Raw genomic sequence first — 23,551 nt, 5'->3', positions numbered from 1 at the left:
GCCATGGGCCTTGTATGAGTTATATATCAGATCCTGATATATATAGAGCTCGGAGCAGCGTTCCGGATGCTTCTGGCCCATAATACAGCCTAAGACTGCGAAAGCCTGTAGCCAATTATTCATCGTCTGCGCTATTTTCGGTCTATTTCTGTCGTATGAACGGTCGTTTGTCCTCCTTTCTTTATCTATAGTCAGTTGGTCGGGGGATAATAGGGACCATATGTCAATATAGTCATTATTCCAGATTTTGTCTCTTGTCTCCTGATCTATGTGCGCCCCTAGGGGGCTAATACCGCAGAAGAACGCGTCCTTGTGAAGGCTCGCTAGCTGCGGTGTAGCTTTATCTTCTGGTGTAGCGCTAGAGCGCGTCAGCTGATGAATTAATGCCTTAATGGTTGACGCTAGCTCGTTCCCCACTGCGTTATGCCCGATATTATGTACGGTGTCGTGTGCATTGGCCTCGGAGAACTCACCGCTGTGTGATGCAGGAAGAGCGACTCCATGTGATGGAGGGACCCCGGCTCCCACTCGATTGACGGACGGAGGAGCGACTCCATGTGATGGAGGGACCCCGGCTCCCGCTGGGATGATGGCAAGAGGAGCGACTCCAGGTGATGGAGGGACTCCGGCTACCGCTGGGATGATGGCTGGGGGAGCGACTCCGGGTGCTGGAGGGACTCCGGCTCCCGCTGGGATGATGGCTGGCGGAGCGACTCCGGGTGCTGGAGGGACTCCTGCTTGGATGATGGACTGGTAAATTTCGCCGGGCGCCCTGGGAGATGACCGGTCTCCCTGGCTGACAGCCATGGATGCGGCTTGTGACCGCTGGCGTCGGTCGAGAGGCCGGGCTAGTCTGTTGGGACTCTCGGATTTGTCGGACCATTGTGAAGATGATGATGGGGTACGCCATCTGGAGGACCGCGATCTGTGGCGGCTCCTATGGGAGCTGCGTCTCCGGTGGTAATGTGGGGGTCGCCTTTTAGAGGGATGTGGGGAATGGCGTCGGGACTCGTCGGAGGAGGTTGGGGAGGACCTGCCGCGCCTATGCCTACGCCTGCTGTGGCTATGGGTGCGCTGGGGGGCGACCGAGGGGACATTATAACTTGTGCTAATTGTTTCGCAGGGCGGGTTATGTGCAGTAACTAAGTGGTTTTCGCTGGTTAATATTGGGGTGTGCACTGAATGTGGTGAGTTAGTGGGGATTACGTGGTTAGTGGTGTGCTGAGCATTGCTGGGGGGCAGGAGGGGGAGTATAGGGGGCATTGTATGTCTGGTAAGGGCTGTGTGAGGGGGGGGCTGTTAGTGGGGATGTGGTATGTGTGTCAGTGGTGATTGCTGGTGTGCTGAGCATTGCTGGGGGGCAGGAGGGGGAGTATAGGGGGCATTGTATGTCTGGTGAGGGCTGTGTGAGGGGGGGGCTGTTAGTGGGGATGTGGTGTGTGTGTCAGTGGTGATTGCTGGTGTGCTGAGCATTGCTGGGGGGCAGGAGTGGGAGTATAGGGGGCATTGTATGTCTGGTAAGGGCTGTGTGAGGGGGGGCTGTTAGTGGGGCTGTGGTGTGTGTGTCAGTGGTGATTGCTGGTGTGCTGAGCATTGCTGGGGGGCAGGAGGGGGAGTATAGGGGGCATTGTATGTCTGGTAAGGGCTGTGTGAGGGGGGGCTGTTAGTGGGGCTGTGGTGTGTGTGTGTCAGTGGTGATTGCTGGTGTGCTGAGCATTGCTGGGGGGCAGGAGGGGGAGTATAGGGGGCATTGTGTGTCTGGTGAGGGATGTGTGAGGGGGGGCTGTTAGTGGGGCTGTGGTGTGTGTGTCAGTGGTGATTGCTGGTGTGCTGAGCATTGCTGGGGGGCAGGAGTATAGGGGGCATTGTATGTCTGGTGAGGGCTGTGTGAGGGGGGGGCTGTTAGTGGGGCTGTGGTGTGTGTGTCAGTGGTGATTGCTGGTGTGCTGAGCATTGCTGGGGGGCAGGAGTATAGGGGGCATTGTATGTCTGGTGAGGGCTGTGTGAGGGGAGGCTGTTAGTGGGGCTGTGGTGTGTGTGTCAGTGGTGATTGCTGGTGTGCTGAGCATTGCTGGGGGGCAGGAGTATAGGGGGCATTGTATGTCTGGTGAGGGCTGTGTGAGGGGGGGGCTGTTAGTGGGGCTGTGGTGTGTGTGTCAGTGGTGATTGCTGGTGTGCTGAGCATTGCTGGGGGGCAGGAGTGGGAGTATAGGGGGCATTGTATGTCTGGTAAGGGCTGTGTGAGGGGGGCTGTTAGTGGGGATGTGGTGTGTGTGTCAGTGGTGATTGCTGGTGTGCTGAGCATTGCTGGGGGGCAGGAGTGGGAGTATAGGGGGCATTGTGTGTCTGGTAAGGGCTGTGTGAGGGGGGGCTGTTAGTGGGGCTGTGGTGTGTGTGTCAGTGGTGATTGCTGGTGTGCTGAGCATTGCTGGGGGGCAGGAGGGGGAGTATAGGGGGCATTGTATGTCTGGTAAGGGCTGTGTGAGGGGGGCTGTTAGTGGGGCTGTGGTGTGTGTGTCAGTGGTGATTGCTGGTGTGCTGAGCATTGCTGGGGGGCAGGAGGGGGAGTATAGGGGGCATTGTATGTCTGGTAAGGGCTGTGTGAGGGGGGCTGTTAGTGGGGATGTGGTGTGTGTGTCAGTGGTGATTGCTGGTGTGCTGAGCATTGCTGGGGGGCAGGAGGGGGAGTATAGGGGGCATTGTGTGTCTGGTAAGGGCTGTGTGAGGGGGGGCTGTTAGTGGGGCTGTGGTGTGTGTGTCAGTGGTGATTGCTGGTGTGCTGAGCATTGCTGGGGGGCAGGAGTGGGAGTATAGGGGGCATTGTATGTCTGGTAAGGGCTGTGTGAGGGGGGCTGTTAGTGGGGCTGTGGTGTGTGTGTCAGTGGTGATTGCTGGTGTGCTGAGCATTGCTGGGGGGCAGGAGTGGGAGTATAGGGGGCATTGTATGTCTGGTGAGGGCTGTGTGAGGGGGGGCTGTTAGTGGGGCTGTGGTGTGTGTGTCAGTGGTGCTTGGTGCACTGTGTGTACCGTTATAGCCCTGCTGCAGGGAGCGCTGATCGGTCAGGAGAGACCGAGCAGAGGAACCCGCAGCTGTGGACATTACACTGGTGATCTCCGCCTCCTGTGTAAGCATCACGCTGGAGCCTGCTGGAGGGGCGGAGCCTGTAGGAGGGGAGGTGCTCGCCTGCTGGCATTGCAACAGGGGAGTGGGCGGTGCCCGGGAATGACGCTGCATGGTGGGCGGAGCCAGGACGCTCGGCCTGGAAGAGGAGGAGGTGATTTGTCTCCTGGATCTCTGGAGGGGGCGGGGCGCTTCCACGTGGGGCTTAGCTTTTCCTGGCCGGCGCCGGTGATGCAGGGGTTCGCCGATGACCCGGAGGCGCTGTGGGGGGCGAGAGCAGCGCTGGGAGCGTCGGTCTCCCTGGGTCGGCAGCTCCCTGGGCTTGGCTTGGGCTGAGAGCTCCGTGTGCAGGGGGCTAGTGACCGGCTGGATCCCGGGGGAGCTAGTGCTGGAGTGTGGGGCTGCGGGGGAGGCTAGCGAGCACTCGGGCTGATCTATGGGGAAGTCCGGAGGGGCTGTGGTGGGGGCTTGTGAGGAAGAGGCCTGGGCATACAGATCTATGGGGTGGCCTGGAGGGGCTGCGGTGGACGGAGTCCCAGGGATGGATAGTATTCCCTGAGAAGCCAGAGAGGGCGCAGGGAGGGGAGCGCTGAGGCCAGAAATAAGGGCTTGTAGCCAGTGCTCACCTTCCTGTGCCGCTCTCTGCCGCAGGGCCTCCATCAGGGAGTCAGCCATGACGATCGTCTCCATGGGGTCCTCAGGAACAAAAGCTTCTAGAGGGGCAGCCAGAGGGAAAGAGGAAATCGCTGACCCCGGGCACTGAATTTAACCCCTGTAGGTGTGGCTGGACCCCCCTTTCTCTTGTGATCCCGTTGGTCAGCTGGGCATCCCAATTAGTGGCTCACCTAGGGAATGGTGGAAAGAGGGGATATGGGCACGACCCTTGCTTCCTTTAGGATTGGTCAGGGGGGGGGGCTCCACAGTCAGAGACACGTTCCTTAAGCAGTATCGTGCCTGCCAGGAGCAGCTTTACAACGTATTGATCCTGGCAGCCTCATAACCAATTCTATGGGCCCTGAGGCAAGATTTGGAGCTAGCCCCATCCCCACACAGCATGTTGCTTAGATCTATAGGCCCCGGTGGCGTTGCCAGAGGTACAGACGTGTGCTCGCCCCACCCCATTAATAAAGCAAAACTGAGAAAATGTGTAACAGAGAAAAAGAAGCAATAAGAGATTTATCGCAGTGATCCTTCTAAATAGTCATGAAGTTACTAAGTAGCCATTATTTCCATACTATAACTGAGTAAACACTATGCAAAGAGCAAATACAGCTCTATAAATACTACAAGTGTACAGGTAATAGTGATCACCACTGACATTATACACCGGAGCTCTGTATATAGTGTAATTGTACAGGTAATAGTGATCACCACTGACATTATACACCGGAGCTCTGTATATAGTGAAATTGTACAGGTAATAGTGATCACCACTGACATTATACACCGGAGCTCTGTATATAGTGTAATTGTACAGGTAATAGTGATCACCACTGACATTATACACCGGAGCTCTGTATATAGTGAAATTGTACAGGTAATAGTGATCACCACTGACATTATACACCGGAGCTCTGTATATAGTGTAATTGTACAGGTAATAGTGATCACCACTGACATTATACACCGGAGCTCTGTATATAGTGAAATTGTACAGGTAATGGTGATCACCACTGACATTATACACCGGAGCTCTGTATATAGTGTAATTGTACAGGTAATAGTGATCACCACTGACATTATACACCGGAGCTCTGTATATAGTGTAATTGTACAGGTAATGGTGATCACCACTGACATTATACACCGGAGCTCTGTATATAGTGTAATTGTACAGGTAATAGTGATCACCACTGACATTATACACCGGAGCTCTGTATATAGTGAAATTGTACAGGTAATGGTGATCACCACTGACATTATACACCGGAGCTCTGTGTATAGTGTAATTGTACAGGTAATAGTGATCACCACTGACATTACACTATATACAGAGCTCCGGTGTATGTCAGTGGTGATCACTATTACCTGTACAATTACACTATATACAGAGCTCCGGTGTATAATGTCAGTGGTGATCACTATTACCTGTACAATTACACTATATACAGAGCTCCGGTGTATAATTGTACAGGTAATAGTGATCACCACTGACATTATACACCGGAGCTCTGTATATAGTGTAATTGTACAGGTAATAGTGATCACCACTGACATTATACACCGGAGCTCTGTATATAGTGAAATTGTACAGGTAATGGTGATCACCACTGACATTATACACCGGAGCTCTGTATATAGTGAAATTATACAGGTAATAGTCATCACCACTGACATTATACACCGGAGCTCTGTATATAGTGTAATTGTACAGGTAATACAGTGATCACCACTGACATTATACACCGGAGCTCTGTATATAGTGTAATTGTACAGGTAATAGTGATCACCACTGACATTATACACCGGAGCTCTGTATATAGTGAAATTGTACAGGTAATAGTGATCACCACTGACATTATACACCGGAGCTCTGTATATAGTGAAATTGTACAGGTAATTATTATAATTATTATTATTATTATTATTATTATTATTATTATTTATTTATAGAGCACCATTAATTCCATGGTGCTGTACATGAGAAGGGGGTTACATACAAAATACGTATACAAGTTACAGTAGACAGACTAGTACAGAGGGAAGAGGGCCCTACCCTTGCGGGCTTACATTCTATAGGATTATGGGGAGGAGACAATAGGTGGGGTGTAGGTCGGGCGGCGGCTCCGCACGGTGGTCGGGCGGCAGCTCCGCACGGTGGTCGGGCGGCAGCTCCGCACGGTGGTCGGGCGGCAGCGAGTTCATTGTAGATTGTAGGCATTTCTGAACAGATGAGTTTTCAGGTTCCGTTTGAAGTTTGCAAGGGTAGGGGATAGTCTGACGTGTTGAGGCAGCGAGTTCCAGGAGACTGGGGATGCTCGGGAGAAGTCTTGGAGTCGGTTGCGCGAGGAGCGAATGAGAGAGGAGGAGAGGAGGAGATCTTGGGAGGACCGGAGGTGACGTGTTGGAGTGTAGTGGGAGAGTAGTTCGGAGATGTACGGAGGGGAAAGATTATGCACAGCTTTGTAGGTCAGTGTTAGAAGTTTGAATTGGATACGGTGGAAGATTGGAAGCCAGTGGAGGGACATGCAGAGGGGAGAAGCGGGGTGGTATTGAGGAGAGAGGTGGATAAGTCGGGCAGCAGAGTTAAGGATGGACTGGAGAGGGGCGAGCGTGTTGGCAGGGAGGCCACAGAGGAGGATGTTACAGTAGTCGAGGCGGGAGATTATGAGGGCATGCACTAGCATTTTAGTAGATTGCAAATTGAGGAAAGGGCGGATTCTGGAAATATTTTTGAGTTGAAGACGGCAGGAGGTGGTGAGGGACTGGATGTGTGGTATGAAGGATAAGGCAGAGTCAAAGGTCACTCCGAGGCAGCGAACTTTGGGTACTGGCGAGAGCCTGGTGTTATTTATTGTAATAGATAGATCAGGTGGAGAGTGTAGGTGAGACGGAGGAAAGATGATTAGTTCAGTTTTGGCTACATTGAGCTTTAGGAAGCGAGAGGAGAAGGAGGATATAGCAGATAGACATTTCGGGATTTTGGACAGCAGAGATGTGGCATCTGGGCCAGAGAGGTAGATCTGGGTGTCGTCGGCATATAGGTGGTAATGGAAGCCATGGGACTTTATGAGTTGTCCTAGGCCAAATGTGTAGATAGAGAAAAGTAGGGGTCCTAGGACAGAGCCTTGAGGGACGCCAACAGAGAGATGGTGGGATGAAGAGGTTGTGTGAGAGTGGGAGACACTGAAAGTGCGATTTGAGAGGTATGAAGAGATCCAAGAGAGGGCGAGGTCTCTGACACCAAGGGAAGAGAGGGTCTGTAATAGGAGGGAGTGGTCAACGGTATCGAAGGCTGAGGACAGGTCTAGGAGTAGGAGTATAGAGAAGTGCTTGTTCGCTTTGGCAGTAAGCAAGTCATTTGTGATTTTAGTCAGGGCAGTTTCGGTAGAGTGATGTGGACGGAAGCCGGACTGTAGGTTGTCAAAGAGAGCGTTAGAGGAGAGGTGGGAGGAAAGTTCAGCATGGACATGCTGTTCCAGGAGTTTTGAGGCAAGTGGGAGTAGTGATATGGGGCGATAGCTGGTAGTAGAGGTTGGATCATAGTTTGGATAATAGTGATCACCACTGACATTATACACCGGAGCTCTGTATATAGTGTAATTGTACAGGTAATGGTGATCACCACTGACATTATACACCGGAGCTCTGTATATAGTGTAATTGTACAGGTAATGGTGATCACCACTGACATTATACACCGGAGCTCTGTATATAGTGTAATTGTACAGGTAATAGTGATCACCACTGACATTATACACCGGAGCTCTGTATATAGTGTAATTGTACAGGTAATAGTGATTACCACTGACATTATACACCGGAGCTCTGTATATAGTGTAATTGTACAGGTAATAGTGATCACCACTGACATTATACACCGGAGCTCTGTATATAGTGTAATTGTACAGGTAATAGTGATCACCACTGACATTATACACCAGAGCTCTGTATATAGTGTAATTGTACAGGTAATAGTGATCACCACTGACATTATACACCGGAGCTCTGTATATAGTGTAATTGTACAGGTAATACAGTGGACACCAGTAATATATATCTTCCACCTTGACCCGATACACGAATAGCATCAATATAGAAATAATCTCCCCCATTATTTTATATAATATGTATAGTGCCTACAAGTAGTATTCAACCCCCTGCAGGTTTAGCAGGTTAACACATTCGGAATTAACTTGGCATTGTGACATTTGGACTGTAGATCAGCCTGGAAGTGTGAAATGTACTGCAGCAAAAAAGAATGTTTCTTTTTATTTATTTTTTTTTAAATTGTGAAAAGTTTATTCACCAGAATTCTGTTTAGTTCCCCTAAAGTATTAAGGCTATGTGCGCACAGTGCGTTTTTCGCGGCGTTTTTGCGCGTTTTTCTGGTGCGGTTTTGGCCTCAAAACTGCAGGACTTTGCTTCCCCAGCAAAGTCTGAGTTTTCATTTTTGCTGTCCGCACACATCTGTTTTTTTTTCAGCTGCGTTTTTGTGGTGCCACAAAAACGCAGCATGTCAATTATTCCCGCGTTTTTCACTGCGCTTTTCATCCATTGAGTTCAATGGGATGTTGAAAGAGGCAATGAGAAACGCAAATAGGTGCGTTTTGGTGCGTTTCTAAGACCAAAAACGCAGCTATAAACGCAGGAGGTGGGTAGTAAAGTGACGTGCACAGGAAGAGGATTCCTTCTGTCAGTATATACAGAAGCGTGAATCCTCCCGGTACCGTCACCGCCGCTTCCACCTCCAGTCCTGTGCATGTATGCTGCCGTGCGGCGCCATGTACAGGCAGGAGGTGGAAGCGGCTGCGAAAACAAAAGTTAACAGTGGGAAAAAAAAAAAAGTTATACTCACCTGTCTGCAGACTCCCGGTGCCATGCCCGCTCCCAGCTCCTCTCACGGTATCGCCACCCCCGCTCTGGCTGTGTGCAGACGGCCGGGAAACCTCCGATGGATGCAGGACCTGGCGATGGATCACCTGATGCAGTCACCTGACGCATCAGGTGATCGTAAGTATCGCGGTGACGCGGGCGCCCGGCCGGTATCAGCGGATGCGTCAGGAGACTTCATCCCTGATTACCGGCAGCTGCTGCAGCGGTTGGACGGGATCAGACTCCCGCCCCATCGCTGCAGGAGCTGCCGGTAATCAGCACATGTGAGTATTATTTTTCTCTAGTCCCTTCCACGACAGCATAGGAGGTTGTCTCTCCACGCCCTAATTGGGACAGGAAGTTCAAGAGGTTTAAAAGGACCCTCCCACAGCCGGTGTCTTTCCTGTCCCCATGGGGCATGGAGAGGTTTTGTTTTTCTCCTATGCTGTGGTGGCCGGCGAACTACAGTAAAATTTTTTTTTTTTTTTTTTTTTTTTTTTTTTTTCTTCTTCCCCTGTTACCTTAAGCCGGACAGCATCGGTCGGGCCTTCACCGCTCCTCCCTTGCTGTTCCCTCACGCTGTGGGGGACCGCTGCTCCAGCCTTCCGGATCCTCCTGAGGGGTGATGCAGGCTGTTGAGCTCCCCGGCCGGCGTCCTCCCTGAGCCGCCGGCCGCTTCCCGCATACACGCTGCCGGAGCGATCCGGAAGTGCTCCCGGGGGCGGGACTTCCGGTCTTGCGGACTTCCGGTTGAGCGTTTCCGGTTTGCGGAGGCAGCGTGGAGGCACGCCGACGGTGACACGGCCTGCCCAGGACCGGATGCGGGAGGCGGGGAACGTGCACCGTCACTGGGGGGGCAGGCCCTTTTGCATAAGGGCTGCCACGAAGACATCAGATCATGGTAAGCAGCCGTGCTCCCTGGCATGTCTTCCGCTGCAGCTGCATCTGCAGAACCCAGTGTGCCCCCTGCTACTGTGAGTATGGAGGGGAATGGTCCCTCGGACATAGGTCTCATCAGCTGATTTATGGCTCTATGGTCTGTGTTTTCTAGGAGGACAAGGCCACCAGGAAATCTGACAAAAATGAAAAATCAGAGAAGCCTGAGAAGTCAGAAAAAGCTGACAAGTCCGATAAGCCTGATAGACCTGACAGAGTGGAAAAAAATTAAAAAATGTCCTATCTGTGTAAAGAAGCTCCCTGCAGTATGGGATAAAAAGCTTTGCCAGCAATGTACGGACCAGATTATTAGGGCCGAACAACCATCTCTGATAGATGAGTTGCGGTCCATGATGAAACAGGAGATTAGGGCCTCTCTGGCCTCCCTTCCTGCTCCTGGCCCTGCTCCTGGCCCCTCTCCTCCAAAAAAGAGGAGACTCCGGTCGACCCCATCTGATCAGGAGGACGCTGATTCCACCTCTGAGGGTCCTGATGAAGGATTTCCATCTGGGGGGTCTGACCAGTCCTTTCTGTTTCACTCAGAAGAGTTGGGGGATCTTATTGGGGCAGTTCGGAGCACTATGGGTTTAGAGGAAGTGCAGTCTCTTCCTTCAATCCAGGACGAAATGTTTGCTGGCCTGAAGTCAGTCAAACAGTTGGGATTCCCAGTTCATGCTAATGTTTTGGATATTGTCTCTCAGGAATGGGAATTTCCTGAGAGGCGGGTACGGAGTGACCTTAGACGCCGGTTTCCTCTGGAACCTTCGGGACTACATTGGGAGGTCCCAAGAGTAGACGTTCAGGTGGCTAGGGTAGCTAAGCAAACGGCTCTTCCCTTTGAGGATACTTCCCAACTGAAGGATCAGATGGATAGGAAGGTAGAGGGCCTGATGAAGCGGTCCTGGGAGGCATCGTTTTCCTCTATTCAAGCCAACATTGCCTCCACCTGCGTATCCAGGTCCCTAATTAGGTGGTTAGACCAGTTGGAGGCTCATATTTCCCAAGGGACCCCTAGGGAGGAATTACTGGAATCCCTTCCCTTGCTTAGGAAGGCTACCTGTTTTCTGGCAGATACCTCGGTGGAATCTGTCCGCCTGGCAGCCAGGACCTCGGTGCTTTCTAACTCTGCCCGACGTGCCCTCTGGCTTAAGGCCTGGAGCGGAGACTCCACCTCCAAAATGAGGCTTTGTTCACTTCCGTTTAAAGGGGATTTAGTGTTTGGGCCTGCCCTGGATGATATCCTGGACAAGGCGACCGATCGTAAGGCCTTGCCCGATCCTAGACCTAACAAGAAGCGGTCCTTTCGTCCCTCGATGCCTCAGGCCTCCCAGCCCAGAGGGAAAGGGAACGCTGGCAGGTGGAGCTATCCCAAAGGTAGAGGGAGAAACATCCTCATCCCTCCCCATCAGCAACGTCCTCAGCAGGACAAACAGTGACTCGGCCCGGGTGGGGGGAAGACTCTCAGCGTTTCTTCCCCAGTGGCAGTCCATAACCACTTGCCAATGGGTTCTGAAGATCGTCTCGGACGGTCTTCTCATAGAATTCCTTTCCCCCCCTCTTCTGGGTCTCCGAGTCACTGCACTGGCGTCGCCGGGTTCACAGGCTCTGTTGTACACAAAGATTGTAGAGCTAGTGCACTCGGGGGTCGTTTCCCCAGTCCCGAGTCAGGAAGAAGGGGTGGGACACTACTCCCGTCTCTTCCTGGTCAAGAAGCCATCCGGCGACGTCCGTATAATTATCAATTTAAAACGTCTGAACCGTCAGGTACCGGCGGTTCAAGATGGAGTCGGTGAAATCAGCTATTCCCCTGATAGGTCTACACCATCAGATGGCCTCTATAGATCTGAAAGATGCCTACTTCCATGTACCCGTCCATCCGGGACACAGGCAATACCTCAGGTTTGCGGTGCTACACGGGGAGGAAGTACTTCATTTCCAATTCAATGTACTTCCCTTCGGGATCTCCTCAGCTCCAAGGATCTTTTCCAAGATCATGGCAGAGGTGGTCACCTTCATAAGATTGCAGGGTATCTGTCTGGTTCCATATTTGGACGACTTTCTTCTCATGGCTCCATCTGCTCCAACCCTCCGGAGCCATGTGGAAAGGTCTTTGGGAATCCTTCGGTCTCTGGGATGGATTCCCAATCTCAAAAAATCAGTTAACCCCCTCCTCCACTCGGCAGTTTCTCGGAGTGCTGCTGGACTCCGACAGACAGGCATCTTTTCTCCCAGAGGGCCACAGGATGGCTCTGTTAGCCAAAATTTCGAAGCTTCGCAGGCAGGCTCGCCCGACGCTTCGAGCGGCTATGTCAGCTCTGGTTCCATGACATCCTGCATTCCTTCAGTCAGGTGGGCTCAGGCCCATTCTCGGTGTCTCCAGGATCATATCCTGGCACATTGGGACAGACTCCCGTCATCCCTAAACAGACGGTTTCGCCTCTCGGAGTCCGTCTCCTCATCCCTTCTCTGGTGGCTGAGTCCCGCCAACCTGCAGGTGGGGGTTGCCTGGACTCAGAAACCTCTGGTTACACTGACCACAGATGCCAGCCTACGAGGATGGGGGGCAATGGTGGCAAATTCCCCATTTCAAGGGGTCTGGAGTCCTTATGTCAGCTCCCAATCCTCCAACTACAGGGAGCTCAGGGCAGTCAGGGAAGCCCTCCTTGCGGCTCAGGACCTCGTCCGGGACTCTCACGTCCTGGTGTATTCAGACAATGTCACAACAGTGGCACATCTCCGCCATCAGGGCAGTACACGCTCAGGCGCCCTGAAGTCAGTATCCTCCCGAATCTTTCAATGGGCAGAACAATCTCTGCTCTCCCTTTCTGCGGTCCATCTGAAGGGCTCCCTCAATCTTCAGGCGGATTTCCTGAGTCGTCGGGATGTTCATCCAGGGGAATGGAGCCTGGATCAGGCGGTGTTCTGCTCTCTAGTGGCAAGGTGGGGTGCACCAGAGGTGGACCTCTTTGCCTCGGCAGGGAATCGCAAGGTCGCAACATATTTCTCCCTGAACCCACGGGACGAGGCGTTAGGGGTAGACGCTTTCTGCCACAGATGGTCCTTTCGCCTCGCTTACGCGTTCCCCCCTCTTCCTCTTCTCGCACGGGCCCTGAGGAAGATCAGGGACGAGGGGGTCCCAACCATACTGGTAGCCCCTCTGTGGCCCCGGAGGAGTTGGTACAGCCTGGTCATGACGCTAGGAATCGACGGCCCAGTCCTCTTAGGTTCGGACCCCAGCTTACTGTCACAGGGTCCGATTTTCCATCCGACTCCCCAGAAACTCCACTTGGCTGCCTGGCTTCTGAGGCCCGGGCACTGAAGGCCCAAGGGCTTTCTGACAAAGTTGTGGCTACACTACAGAAGAACCGTAAACCTGTGACTAATAGTATATACAACAAAATCCGGAAGAGATTTTCCTCCTGGTGTGGTTCTCGGCCTCCTGACCCTCTTCGGCCTAACGTTGCGCAGATTCTGGACTTTCTCCAGAGTGGTTTAGACTTAGGTCTTAGGCCTAGCACCCTGAAAGTTCAGGTGTCAGCACTCAGTGCAGTCTTTGACACGGCTCTGGCAGATCATCGTTGGATCCGTCGGTTCTTTGTGTCCGCTAGTAGACTCTGTCCACGTCAGAGGGTCCTGACGCCTCGCTGGGATCTCAATGTGGTCCTTACAGGACTATCTGTCTCCGTTTGAACCTCTGTGCTCTTGTAACATTCGTTCCCTTTCTCACAAGACTGCTTTTCTTGTGGCTATTACATCTGCTCGCAGAGTCGGCGAGCTTCAGGCTTTGTCTGTTAGGGAACCTTACCTGACCATCAGAGATGACAGCATTGTTTTTCAGCTGGACCCTTCCTTCCTTCCCAAGGTGGTTTCGGATTTTCACCGTTCGCAGTCCATCGTCCTGCCTTCCTTCTGTCAGAATCCTCGGACTCCGGGTGAGGAAGTGTTTCATTCTTTGGATGTCCGTCGGATAGTGTTGCACTACCTAGAGGTTACTGCTTCTTGGCGCCTTGATTCTAACCTGTTCATCCAGCCCTTTGGCCGCAATAAGGGCAAGAAGGTGGCTAAGAGTACCATCGCCAACTGGATTGTACGGGCAATTAGAGGTGCCTACCTCGCTCAGCATCTCTCTCCACCTACTGGATTCACGGCGCACTCCACCAGGGCTACCTCTGTCTCCTGGGCTGAACGGGCAGGGGCTTCTCCTGAGCAGATCTGCAAGGCGGCTACGTGGTCTTCGCTCCATACTTTCACGAAGCATTATCGTCTGGATCTGGATTCCAACAGGGATTTGGCCTTTGGCAGGAAAGTCCTGCAGGCTGTGGTCCCCCCCCTAGGTATCAATTCTTTGGTATTCCTCCTATGCTGTCGTGGAAGGGACTAGAGAAATAAGAATTATTCTTACCGATAATTCGGTTTCTAGGACCTTCCACGACAGCAGGTAATTCCCTCCCCTATGTATTCATATATTCCTGAATGTGTGGTACTTCTCATATGCTATGGATTCTTTGTAAGACACTGGCTGTGGGAGGTGGGAGGGTCCTTTTAAACCTCTTGAACTTCCTGTCCCAATTAGGGCGTGGAGAGACAACCTCCTATGCTGTCGTGGAAGGTCCTAGAAACCGAATTATCGGTAAGAATAATTCTTATATTTTTTTTTTTTTTTTTTTTTTTGCACCGATGCATCAGCTGATTGTATAATCGGCTTTTATACAATCAGCTGATGTGTGATGGGATTCAGGCACTTGATCCTGACACATCATCTGATCGCTTTGCCTTTCAGCAAACCGATCAGATGATATTGGATCCGGATTTGACGGCGCGGGACCCTGACCCAGGATTACTGCGGAGGGGGGTTCTTTATTTCAATAAAGATGGAGTCACTAATTGTGTTGTGTTTTATTTCTAATAAAAATATTTTTCTGTTTTTTTTTTTTTTTTATCCTTACTAGAAATTCATGGTGGCCATGTCTAATATTGGTGTGACACCATGAATTTCGGGCTTAGGGCCAGCAATACAGCTAGCCCTAACCCCATTATTACCCGGCGAGCCACCCGGCATCAGGGCAGCTGGAAGAGTTGGATACAGCGCCAGAAGATGGCGCTTCTATGAAAGCGCCATTTTCTGGGGTGGCTGCGGGACTGCAATTCACAGTGGGGGGTGCCCAGAAAGCATGGGCACCCTTCACTGTGGATTCCAATCCCCAGCTGCCTAGTTGTACCCGGCTGGACTCAAATTGGGCGAAGCTCACGTCATTTTTTTTTTTTCAAAATTATTTCATGAAATTCATGAAATAATTAAAAAAAAAAAAAAAAAAAAGGGGCTTCCCTATATTTTTGGTTCCCAGCCGGGTACAAATAGGCAGCTGGGGGTTGGGGGCAGCCCGTACCTGCCTGCTGTACCCGGCTATCATACAAAAATATGGCGAAGCCCACGTCATTTTTGTTTGGGGGGGCAAAGAAATCCTGCATACAGTCCTGGAAGGAGGATGCTGAGCCTTGTAGTTCGACAGCTGCTGTCTGCTCTCCTGCATACACTATTGGATGGAGTATGCTGAGCCTTGTAGTTCTGCAGCTGTCTGCTCTTCTGCATACACTAGTGGAGAATGAAGAACACATTGAAGAAGGAAATGACAGACCTTTTTTTTTTTTTTTTTTTTTTTTTTTTTTGTTCACTGATAAAAAACGCAGTGAGCAAAAACGCAGCAAAACACGCACCAAATCGTTTTTTGCCGCGTTTTTTCGACGCAGGTGCGTTTTTGTGCGTTTTTAGCGGCCAAAAACGCACAAACGCAGCCTCAAAAAAACGCAGTGTGCGCACATAGCCTTAGAAGTATTTCAGGCACAAAGAACAATGAGCTTCACATGTTTGGATTAATTATCTTTTTCCAGCCTTTTCTGACTAAGACCCTCCCCAAACTTGTGAACAGCACTCATACTTGGTCAACATGGGAAAGACAAAGGAGCATTCCAAGGCCATTAGAGACAAGATCGTGGAGGGTCACAAGGCTGGCAAGGGGTACAAAACCCTTTCCAAGGAGTTGGGCCTACCTGTCTCCACTGTTGGGAGCATCATCCGGAAGTGGAAGGCTTATGGAACTACTGTTAGCCTTCCACGGCCTGGACAACCTTTGAAAGTTTCCACCCGTGCCGAGGCCAGGCTTGTCCGAAGAGTCAAGGCTAACCCAAGGACAACAAGGAAGGAGCTCCGGGAAGATCTCATGGCAGTGGGGACATTGCTTTCAGTCAATACCATAAGTAACGTACTCCACCGCAATGGTCTCCGTTCCAGACGAGCTCGTAAGGTACCTTTACTTTCAAAGCGTCATGTCAAGGCTCGTCTAGTTTGCTCATGATCATTTGGAGGACTCTGAGACAGACTGGTTCAAGGTTCTCTGGTCTGATTAGACCAAGATCGAGATCTTTGGTGCCAACCACACACGTGACGTTTGGAGACTGGATGGCACTGCATACGACCCCAAGAATACCATCCCTACAGTCAAGCATGGTGGTGGCAGCATCATGCTGTGGGGCTGTTTCTCAGCCAAGGGGCTTGGCCATCTGGTCCGCATCCATGGGAAGATGGATAGCACAGCCTACCTGGAGATTTTGGCCAAGAACCTCCGCTCCTCCATCAAGGATCTTAAGATGGGTCGTCATTTCATCTTCCAACAAGACAACGACCCAAAACACACAGCCAAGAAAACCAAGGCCTGGTTCAAGAGGGAAAAAATCAAGGTGTTGCAGTGGCCTAGTCAGTCTCCTGACCTTAACCCAATTGAAAACTTGTGGAAGGAGCTCAAGATTAAAGTCCACATGAGACACCCAAAGAACCTAGATAACTTGAGAAGATCTGCATGGAGGAGTGGGCCAAGATAACTCCAGAGACCTGTGCCGGCCTGATCAGGTCTTATAAAAGACGATTATTAGCTGTAATTGCAAACAAGGGTTATTCCACAAAATATTAAACCTAGGGGTTGAATAATAATTGACCCACACTTTTATGTTGAAAATTTATTAAAATTTAACTGAGCAACATAACTTGTTGGTTTGTAAGATTTATGCATCTGTTAATAAATCCTGCTCTTGTTTGAAGTTTGCAGGCTCTAACTTATTTGCATCTTATCAAACCTGCTAAATCTGCAGGGGGTTGAAGACTACTTGTAGGCACTGTATGTATCTATGTATGTGTATTGTCCCCAATAGTAACCGTCTTTAAGTAGTTTTGTTTGTTTTTTTTACTTTCTATCTCATTGCTCCCACAATATGCAGCAAAGTTGGAGCAATACAGTGTAATTGTACCATCTGTAATGGCCTTAATGTAAACTTTTTCTAAAATTTGGAGCAAAAAACATCAATGCATACCACAAGACAAAAAAGAAAAGTAACTGAAGAGCAAAAATGTTGATTCTGGCCCCAATTATTTACATCTAGTGACAGCTGCAGTAGACAGCTACTAACCCTCACCACCTCATATATAAAATCTGCTACAACCTCATGCACCAGTATGGCTGCCCTATATCCACTCCATACTTACCGTAATATGGCTGCGTGAATAAGCCCCAAGTATAAAGTATCTATAAGGTTACTAGCTTTATATGCAATGTATATCAGGTGATTGAGGCTTTCTATTCTCCCCAACAATACTCTTTAGTCACGGATGTTGGAGTCCAGACTATGAAATGGGTTTGGTACCAAATTGTTAGGTTTCTTGTCCTTGGCTGGTTCTGAGGTCTTCACATTTCGCAGCCTCATCTAGAACAAGCCAACTCAAACTATACGGAACGAAAAGCTGATGTTTGTAAATCTTTCAGAATGTGACCTTGGGGGATCTAAAGTCTACACCAATCCCATCTACCAACCTCCTTTCTGTACGACGTCTCCGTGCGTTTCTTCTATGGGACGCGAATATAAAGAGGACACAAAGACTGACGTACAGGAGGCTCCGCTGCTCCCCACCTCAGAATACCCATCTAAGAAAAAAAATCGGGAGGAATGGAGCACAACCACAAGCCCCGCAGAGCCCAGGTAAATCCCACCATAGACTCTGATGTAGAGGATCCACACCACCAACTCGTTTAGTCTAACAATTACCAGCAATAACTGTTCACGGCCATGTCGTCAGTCCTCGGTCACCAGATGGGACCCTCTTTCTACCGGCCTGCCACCCCAGTGCCTCTTCTGATCACCAGGTTCAGAGTGATGTCATGCTGCAAAAGTGATGTCACCCCAGAATTACCGGGGAGTCTGGCAGGTGATTCATAGAGCTTGATTGTCTGTCACTGTTATGGCCACTGCACCAGGGTCCCACGAATCTATTCACTTTTCTTTTGTCACTGAGTTTTGGGACGTGTAGTGCTACGCTGTAGACTCCATACTGTACCAGTCATTACATAGCCTTTCATTGACCGTTAGGACTGTGATCATTGTAACTCAGGAACCGTATGGGCGTAGAATACGCTACCTGCATAGTTGGGACACGAATGTCGTGTGTTGTGACGGCATGTTAGCAGTGTAAGCCGGAGCCCATTTCTTTGAGTGGGTAATTAAATTCTTTAAACTACACTGAGCACACATCAGACTCACCACGGGCTCATAAACCTCCATCATTGTTGTTGATCAGACCCGATAAGCTGGCATTCTTCAAACCTCCATGAAGTGTGATGAAATGATGCCTCCTCTGAGACCTCTGAGTGTGATTGATTCATTGACCTGGAGCTTTGTGCTGATAACCATGTCTTTCTACTTAGCCTGATTGGAAGACTGATGAAGGAGTCTCGTCGGTGGAAGCGGAAGGAGTCTAAGTTTGTGCACACACGTTAGTAGCGCTTATAATTTAGTGTCTCGCACCTCTTGGTTGTGTCCTCTCCATAATCGCTGATATTCTATATTCTGTTCCTTCTTCAGAGCCGCTTTATCAAGACTATTGTGTCTACTACACTAAGGGAGCTCCGGTACTGTCCCCAGCCGTCTTCACGATAGATGCCTCTCTTCCTTTCGCTGGTCTCGCTACGTCTTCGTTACTTGCGAACAACGAAGGACCTCCACACTACACCTCATCCCTGTGGCAGGAACTTCCAGAGGTTAAAGGGAAAGGAACTGCTCTCAAAATGAGCCCCCAGATGCGACAACTTCAGGAGGTGAGCACCGGCCGATCTGCAGTCACAACGGGGTTTCGTAGGATTGGCATCAACAGCTAGAGCAGGGTACTGTTTCGATAGGAGGCGTTGGTTCTCCTATACAGATCAATACATTGGCACCAGGGCAAGGGGATTGTTATAAAGAACCAAAGACATACCCATGGCTTTCACTATACAACATGGTGCCACTGATATTCAAGAGGCTGCCATGGACCTGGTCTGCTCTGTACTATGTGCGGCACATCCATCCAGTAGAAGACTTGGTCCTGTCAGTTACTGATTACTCAGCCTGAAAGGTTCGGTCTCGTGACTTTGGATTTTGTTCCACAGGCTATTTTTGAGGTGGTGACGTCAGAAGCCTCATACCAGCGCAGTTTGTCTGTAGCCATTGGTCACTTCCAGAAATCGCGGAGACTGATGGAGTGTTTGGGCACCTCACACCGGCACACCCTGTTCTCCAATCTTCCCAGTGTTCGGGAAGTCAGTGAAAGGTCTGTGGCTTATAATCCATAATCTTGGCAGTTTTCCATGATTGAAGTTGACTTCTGTAGTCTCCAATGTACACAGGTTTCTTCTGGATCTAGAAGAAGGTTTGGAGAAGGACATTCACCTATATGATATTGGCGAACGTGTTCTGAGGCATTGCAATGAGTTCCAGAGAGTTTACATTCCCTACGTCACCAACCAGATGTACCAAGAAAAGCTGATGCAGCAGCTAATGTAAGTTCAAGACATGGAAAAGTGTGCCTCATGTCATCCAGTCAGCCTAGGACAGAGGCATGGAGTACCATGAAGCACCTGGAAATCTGTATCTGGCTCACCTTGTGCCACTTATAATACTGGCATTTAGTATGACATTTGGGTCTCCTCGGGCATCTTGTATGACACGGACATTTGGGCCTCCTCAAGCATCTTGTATGACATGGACATTTGGGTCTTTTCAAGCATCTTGTATGACATGGACATTTGGTCCTCCTCGGGCATCTTGTATGACACGGACATTTGGTCCTCCTCGGGCATCTTGTATGACACGGACATTTGGTCCTCCTCAGGCATCTTGTATGACACGGACATTTGGTCCTCCTCGGGCATCTTGTATGACATGGGCATTTGGGCCTCCTTGGGCATCTTGTATGACATGGGCATTTGGGCCTCCTCAAGCATCTTGTATGACATGGACATTTGGTCCTCCTCGGGCATCTTGTATGACACGGACATTTGGGCCTCCTTGGGCATCTTGTATGACACGGACATTTGGGTCTCCTCGGGCATCTTGTATGACATGGACATTTGGGCCTCCTCGGGCATCTTGTATGACACGGACATTTGTGTCTCCTCGGGCATCTTGTATGACATGGACATTTGGTCCTCCTCGGGCATCTTGTATGACACGGACATTTGGGCCTCCTTGGGCATCTTGTATGACACGGACATTTGGGTCTCCTCGGGCATCTTGTATGACATGGACATTTGGGCCTCCTCGGGCATCTTGTATGACACGGACATTTGTGTCTCCTCGGGCATCTTGTATGACATGGACATTTGGGTCTCCTCGGGCATCTTGTATGACATGGACATTTGGGCCTCCTCGGGCATCTTGTATGACACGGACATTTGTGTCTCCTCGGGCATCTTGTATGGCACGGACATTTGGGTCTCCTCGGGCATCTTGTATGACATGGACATTTGGGCCTCCTCGGGCATCTTGTATGACACGGACATTTGGGTCTCCTCGGGCAGCTTGTATGGCACGGACATTTGGGTCTCCTCGGGCATCTGGCCCAGAGACTTACTGCTCTTTATTATAATGTAGCATGGATATTAGTAGGAACAGATTCAATAATTGGACTCCTCTTATAGCTTAGCTTCTTAGTCTAAAGAGCAATCCATTACTAAACCCAGATGTAAGGCTAAAGTTACACAGTGACTTTTGCTGCACAGTGTAAGCCTCCAAAAAAAGCACAATATACCGTGCAGCATAATGTGAGTAAATGCACATTGTGGCCAGCAGGTTCCTGTGACTACGATTAAGTACAATGCAGCTGGTTCATGGTTGGGTTTTTGTTTTGGAAAGCAATGACCACCAATATGGGAACCATTACTGTGCCCATGATCCAGGCTATTTACTGCAGATTTGCCTTGCTGTGAAAGGAGTAACTAGTGGTCAGACCCAACTGCCTCCAGGACTGTGCCGTACTGGTCTTTGGCATGAGGTTTTCAGCACTGGCTCATATTCCAGCTTTCTATACCTTCACATTTGTCATAGGAGATGGTGATATTCGCAAGACTCTCCTTGTTGGCTCTGATCTTTTCTCTTCTCCCGATAGTCGAGAAAATGGAAGATTCCTGCAAGTGCTCCAGCAACTAGAGGAGCAGCCGGTGTGCAAGAGACAACTCCTGAAATCCTTCCTGGTGCTGCCATTTCAACGAGTAACGCGCCTGAAGATCCTGCTGGAGGTAAACGGGCGTCTTGTCAATCGGGGGGTAGAGTGCCCACCTGGGTTTCAACAAATGGCTTTTTGTTGCAGAATATGCTGAAGTTGGCAGAAAGTAATGCTGTGTCATTGTCATCTGCACGAGAGGCAGCTGCTTCTGTGGCAGAGGTGAGTACTGGATGGGGTAACTGGCCATGAAGGTCTAACATGGAGTGTAGGATAGCAGCTGACCACTGTCCACCAGGACTGAAGCTAATCACTATATAATGGGGTCTACAAACTCTGCTGTCTTTTGTCCGCAGATTGTGTCTCGGTGTAATGAGGGGGTGAGGTGTATGATGCAGACGGAGGAGCTGGTCTTACTAGAGAAGAGGATGGATTTCCACCAAACCAAGGTAAACAGTTCTCACCTTTTTATCCCCACGTGAAGATCAATTAGAAAGGAATCATTAGCCTCTTGTCTGATTCAAAGGCAAGAAAATGGATCTCCTCTTAGGCTATGTGCGCACTTACCGGATTTTGCCGCGGATTTTCCGCGGATTTGCTGCATGTTTCGCTGCAGAAAATGTTCATAACATCTCTGCAGTGAATCACCAGCAAAACCTATGGGCAAAAAAAAATCCTGTGTGCACTGGGCGGAATTTGACAGCTGCATGTTTTGCTGCGGGATTCCCGCAGCAAAAACAAGTGCATGTCACTACTTTTCCGCACATCGCTGCGGGATTTCACTCCATTGACTCCAATGTAATCGTGAAATCCCGCAGGGAATAACGCAGGCAGCAAAATCTGTGCGGTTCACTGCGTTTTCCTGCGTTATTCCCTGCGGTATTTCACGGTTTACCTGCGGTAATGTGCATCGCTTGTCTGCAGTTTTGCAGGGAAGTGATGTCATTACAGGAAGAGGAAGCCGTGCAGAGAGTAAACACACACACACAGACACACACACACAGAACACATCACAGACACATAAAACACACATAGAAAGAAAACGGAAATATAGAAAACAAAGAACGTGAGCTCCGCTGTATATTTACCGTCCAGCCGAGGTAAGCACACAGCGGCGGCCCGGTATTCTCAGGCTGGGGAGGGAGAGGGGCAGGGTTAATGTCCCCCACCTCACTCCCCCTCCGGCAGCCGAGAATATCAGCCGCAGCTGCCCCGGCACTGTCGCATGCATTATGCGGCAGCACCGGGAGTGTCCTCGGCTCTTCCTGCCGCCGTGTAGCAGTGGCGGTCAGGGTAATATAACAAGGGGTTAATGATGGTGGATCACCGCCATTAACTCCAGGCTTGATCATGGCAGCGTCTATGTGACAGCTGACATGATCAACCCGTAAGTGAAGTGAATAAAACACACAGAAAAATCCTTTATTTTAAATAAAACCAACCAGCCTCGTTCACCCTTTTATTAACCCCTCCCGCACCAAAGCTCCGGCGTAATCCACAGCTCCGACATAATCCACAGCTCTGGCGTCCTGCACTGCTGACATCCAGCCGCGACTGTCACAGACACAGGCTGAATGCAGGAGACAGCAGAGGTAATTACCGGTCATTTCCCACGGCCGGTAATGTGAACTCACTGCCGACCGTGGGAAATGCAGCGATCTGTCTATCTATCTATCCCTCTATCTATCCCTCTATCTATCTATCCCTCTATCTATTCTTCTGTCTCTTTATCTATCTATCTACTATCTCAGAATTAAATGACTTTTTTTTTTTTTTTTTTTTTCAATGTGCTTTATTGCATTGAATGCAATAAAGCACATCCCAACCCGCAAGCGGCAAAACCGCGGCAATACCGCGAATAATACCGCGGTAAAACCGCGGCAAACCGCATGCGGTTTTCGGGTGCGGTTTCCCGCGGTTTTTTACCGCGGGTGCGGTAATCTTTGAGAGCATGCGGAATTTTCTCAAGAAAATTCCATTTCCCAGTGCGCACATAGCCTTATTGTCTGGTGTGTAGGCCGCCTATTCCTCAGCCACCACTAATACTCAAGACTTGTTGGGGCCCTCGTTATGGAATCATCATACAATGCCTCGGGCCAGAACGGTCTGGAGAATGGGTCTCCGTTTACGCCATTCTCTATTTCCCCTGAGCCATATGGGCATGACGCTGGAGAGCTGTGCGCACAACTCGTGCTTTCTGGCCAGTAATCTCCACGGCTTCCATGATGGCTGCTCCATTGTCTGACGGCCTTCTAATTGCTGCACCCCTTCTTGTCTGTCTTCTAATTGCTGCACCCCTTCTTGTCTGTCTTCTAATTGCTGCACCCCTTCTTGTCTGTCTTCTAATTGCTGCACCCCTTCTTGTCTGTCTTCTAATTGCTGCACCCCTTCTTGTCTGTCTTCTAATTGCTGCACCCCTTCTTGTCTGTCTTCTAATTGCT

General features: G+C 50.1%; 1 protein-coding gene across 3 annotated transcripts in view; it reads left to right on the top strand.

Moving 5' to 3' along the window:
* The first annotated feature begins 339 nt into the window (after nucleotides 1-339).
* The window catches only part of LOC142256367 (rho guanine nucleotide exchange factor 19-like), a 34,187-nt gene continuing 10,975 nt past the window's right edge, over nucleotides 340-23,551 (top strand). The window contains exons 1-9 of one of the 3 annotated variants that reach the window (XM_075328003.1): nucleotides 340-611; nucleotides 17,404-17,617; nucleotides 18,340-18,407; nucleotides 18,497-18,729; nucleotides 19,060-19,220; nucleotides 19,297-19,449; nucleotides 21,057-21,186; nucleotides 21,258-21,332; nucleotides 21,467-21,559. In XM_075328003.1, coding sequence (XP_075184118.1) covers nucleotides 392-611; nucleotides 17,404-17,617; nucleotides 18,340-18,407; nucleotides 18,497-18,729; nucleotides 19,060-19,220; nucleotides 19,297-19,449; nucleotides 21,057-21,186; nucleotides 21,258-21,332; nucleotides 21,467-21,559 — 1,347 coding nt within the window. In that variant the 5' untranslated portion in view covers nucleotides 340-391. Of the gene's footprint in view, nucleotides 612-3,213; nucleotides 3,276-5,981; nucleotides 6,251-17,403; nucleotides 17,618-18,339; nucleotides 18,408-18,496; nucleotides 18,730-19,059; nucleotides 19,221-19,296; nucleotides 19,450-21,056; nucleotides 21,187-21,257; nucleotides 21,333-21,466; nucleotides 21,560-23,551 lie in introns of those variants that run through there. The other 2 variants (XM_075328004.1, XM_075328005.1) reach the window with 2 other exon arrangements.

This window comes from Anomaloglossus baeobatrachus, chromosome 11 (genome assembly GCF_048569485.1).
Source record: "Anomaloglossus baeobatrachus isolate aAnoBae1 chromosome 11, aAnoBae1.hap1, whole genome shotgun sequence".
Classification (NCBI taxonomy): Eukaryota; Metazoa; Chordata; class Amphibia; order Anura; family Aromobatidae; genus Anomaloglossus; species Anomaloglossus baeobatrachus.
This window is presented reverse-complemented; position numbering and strand designations above follow the sequence as displayed.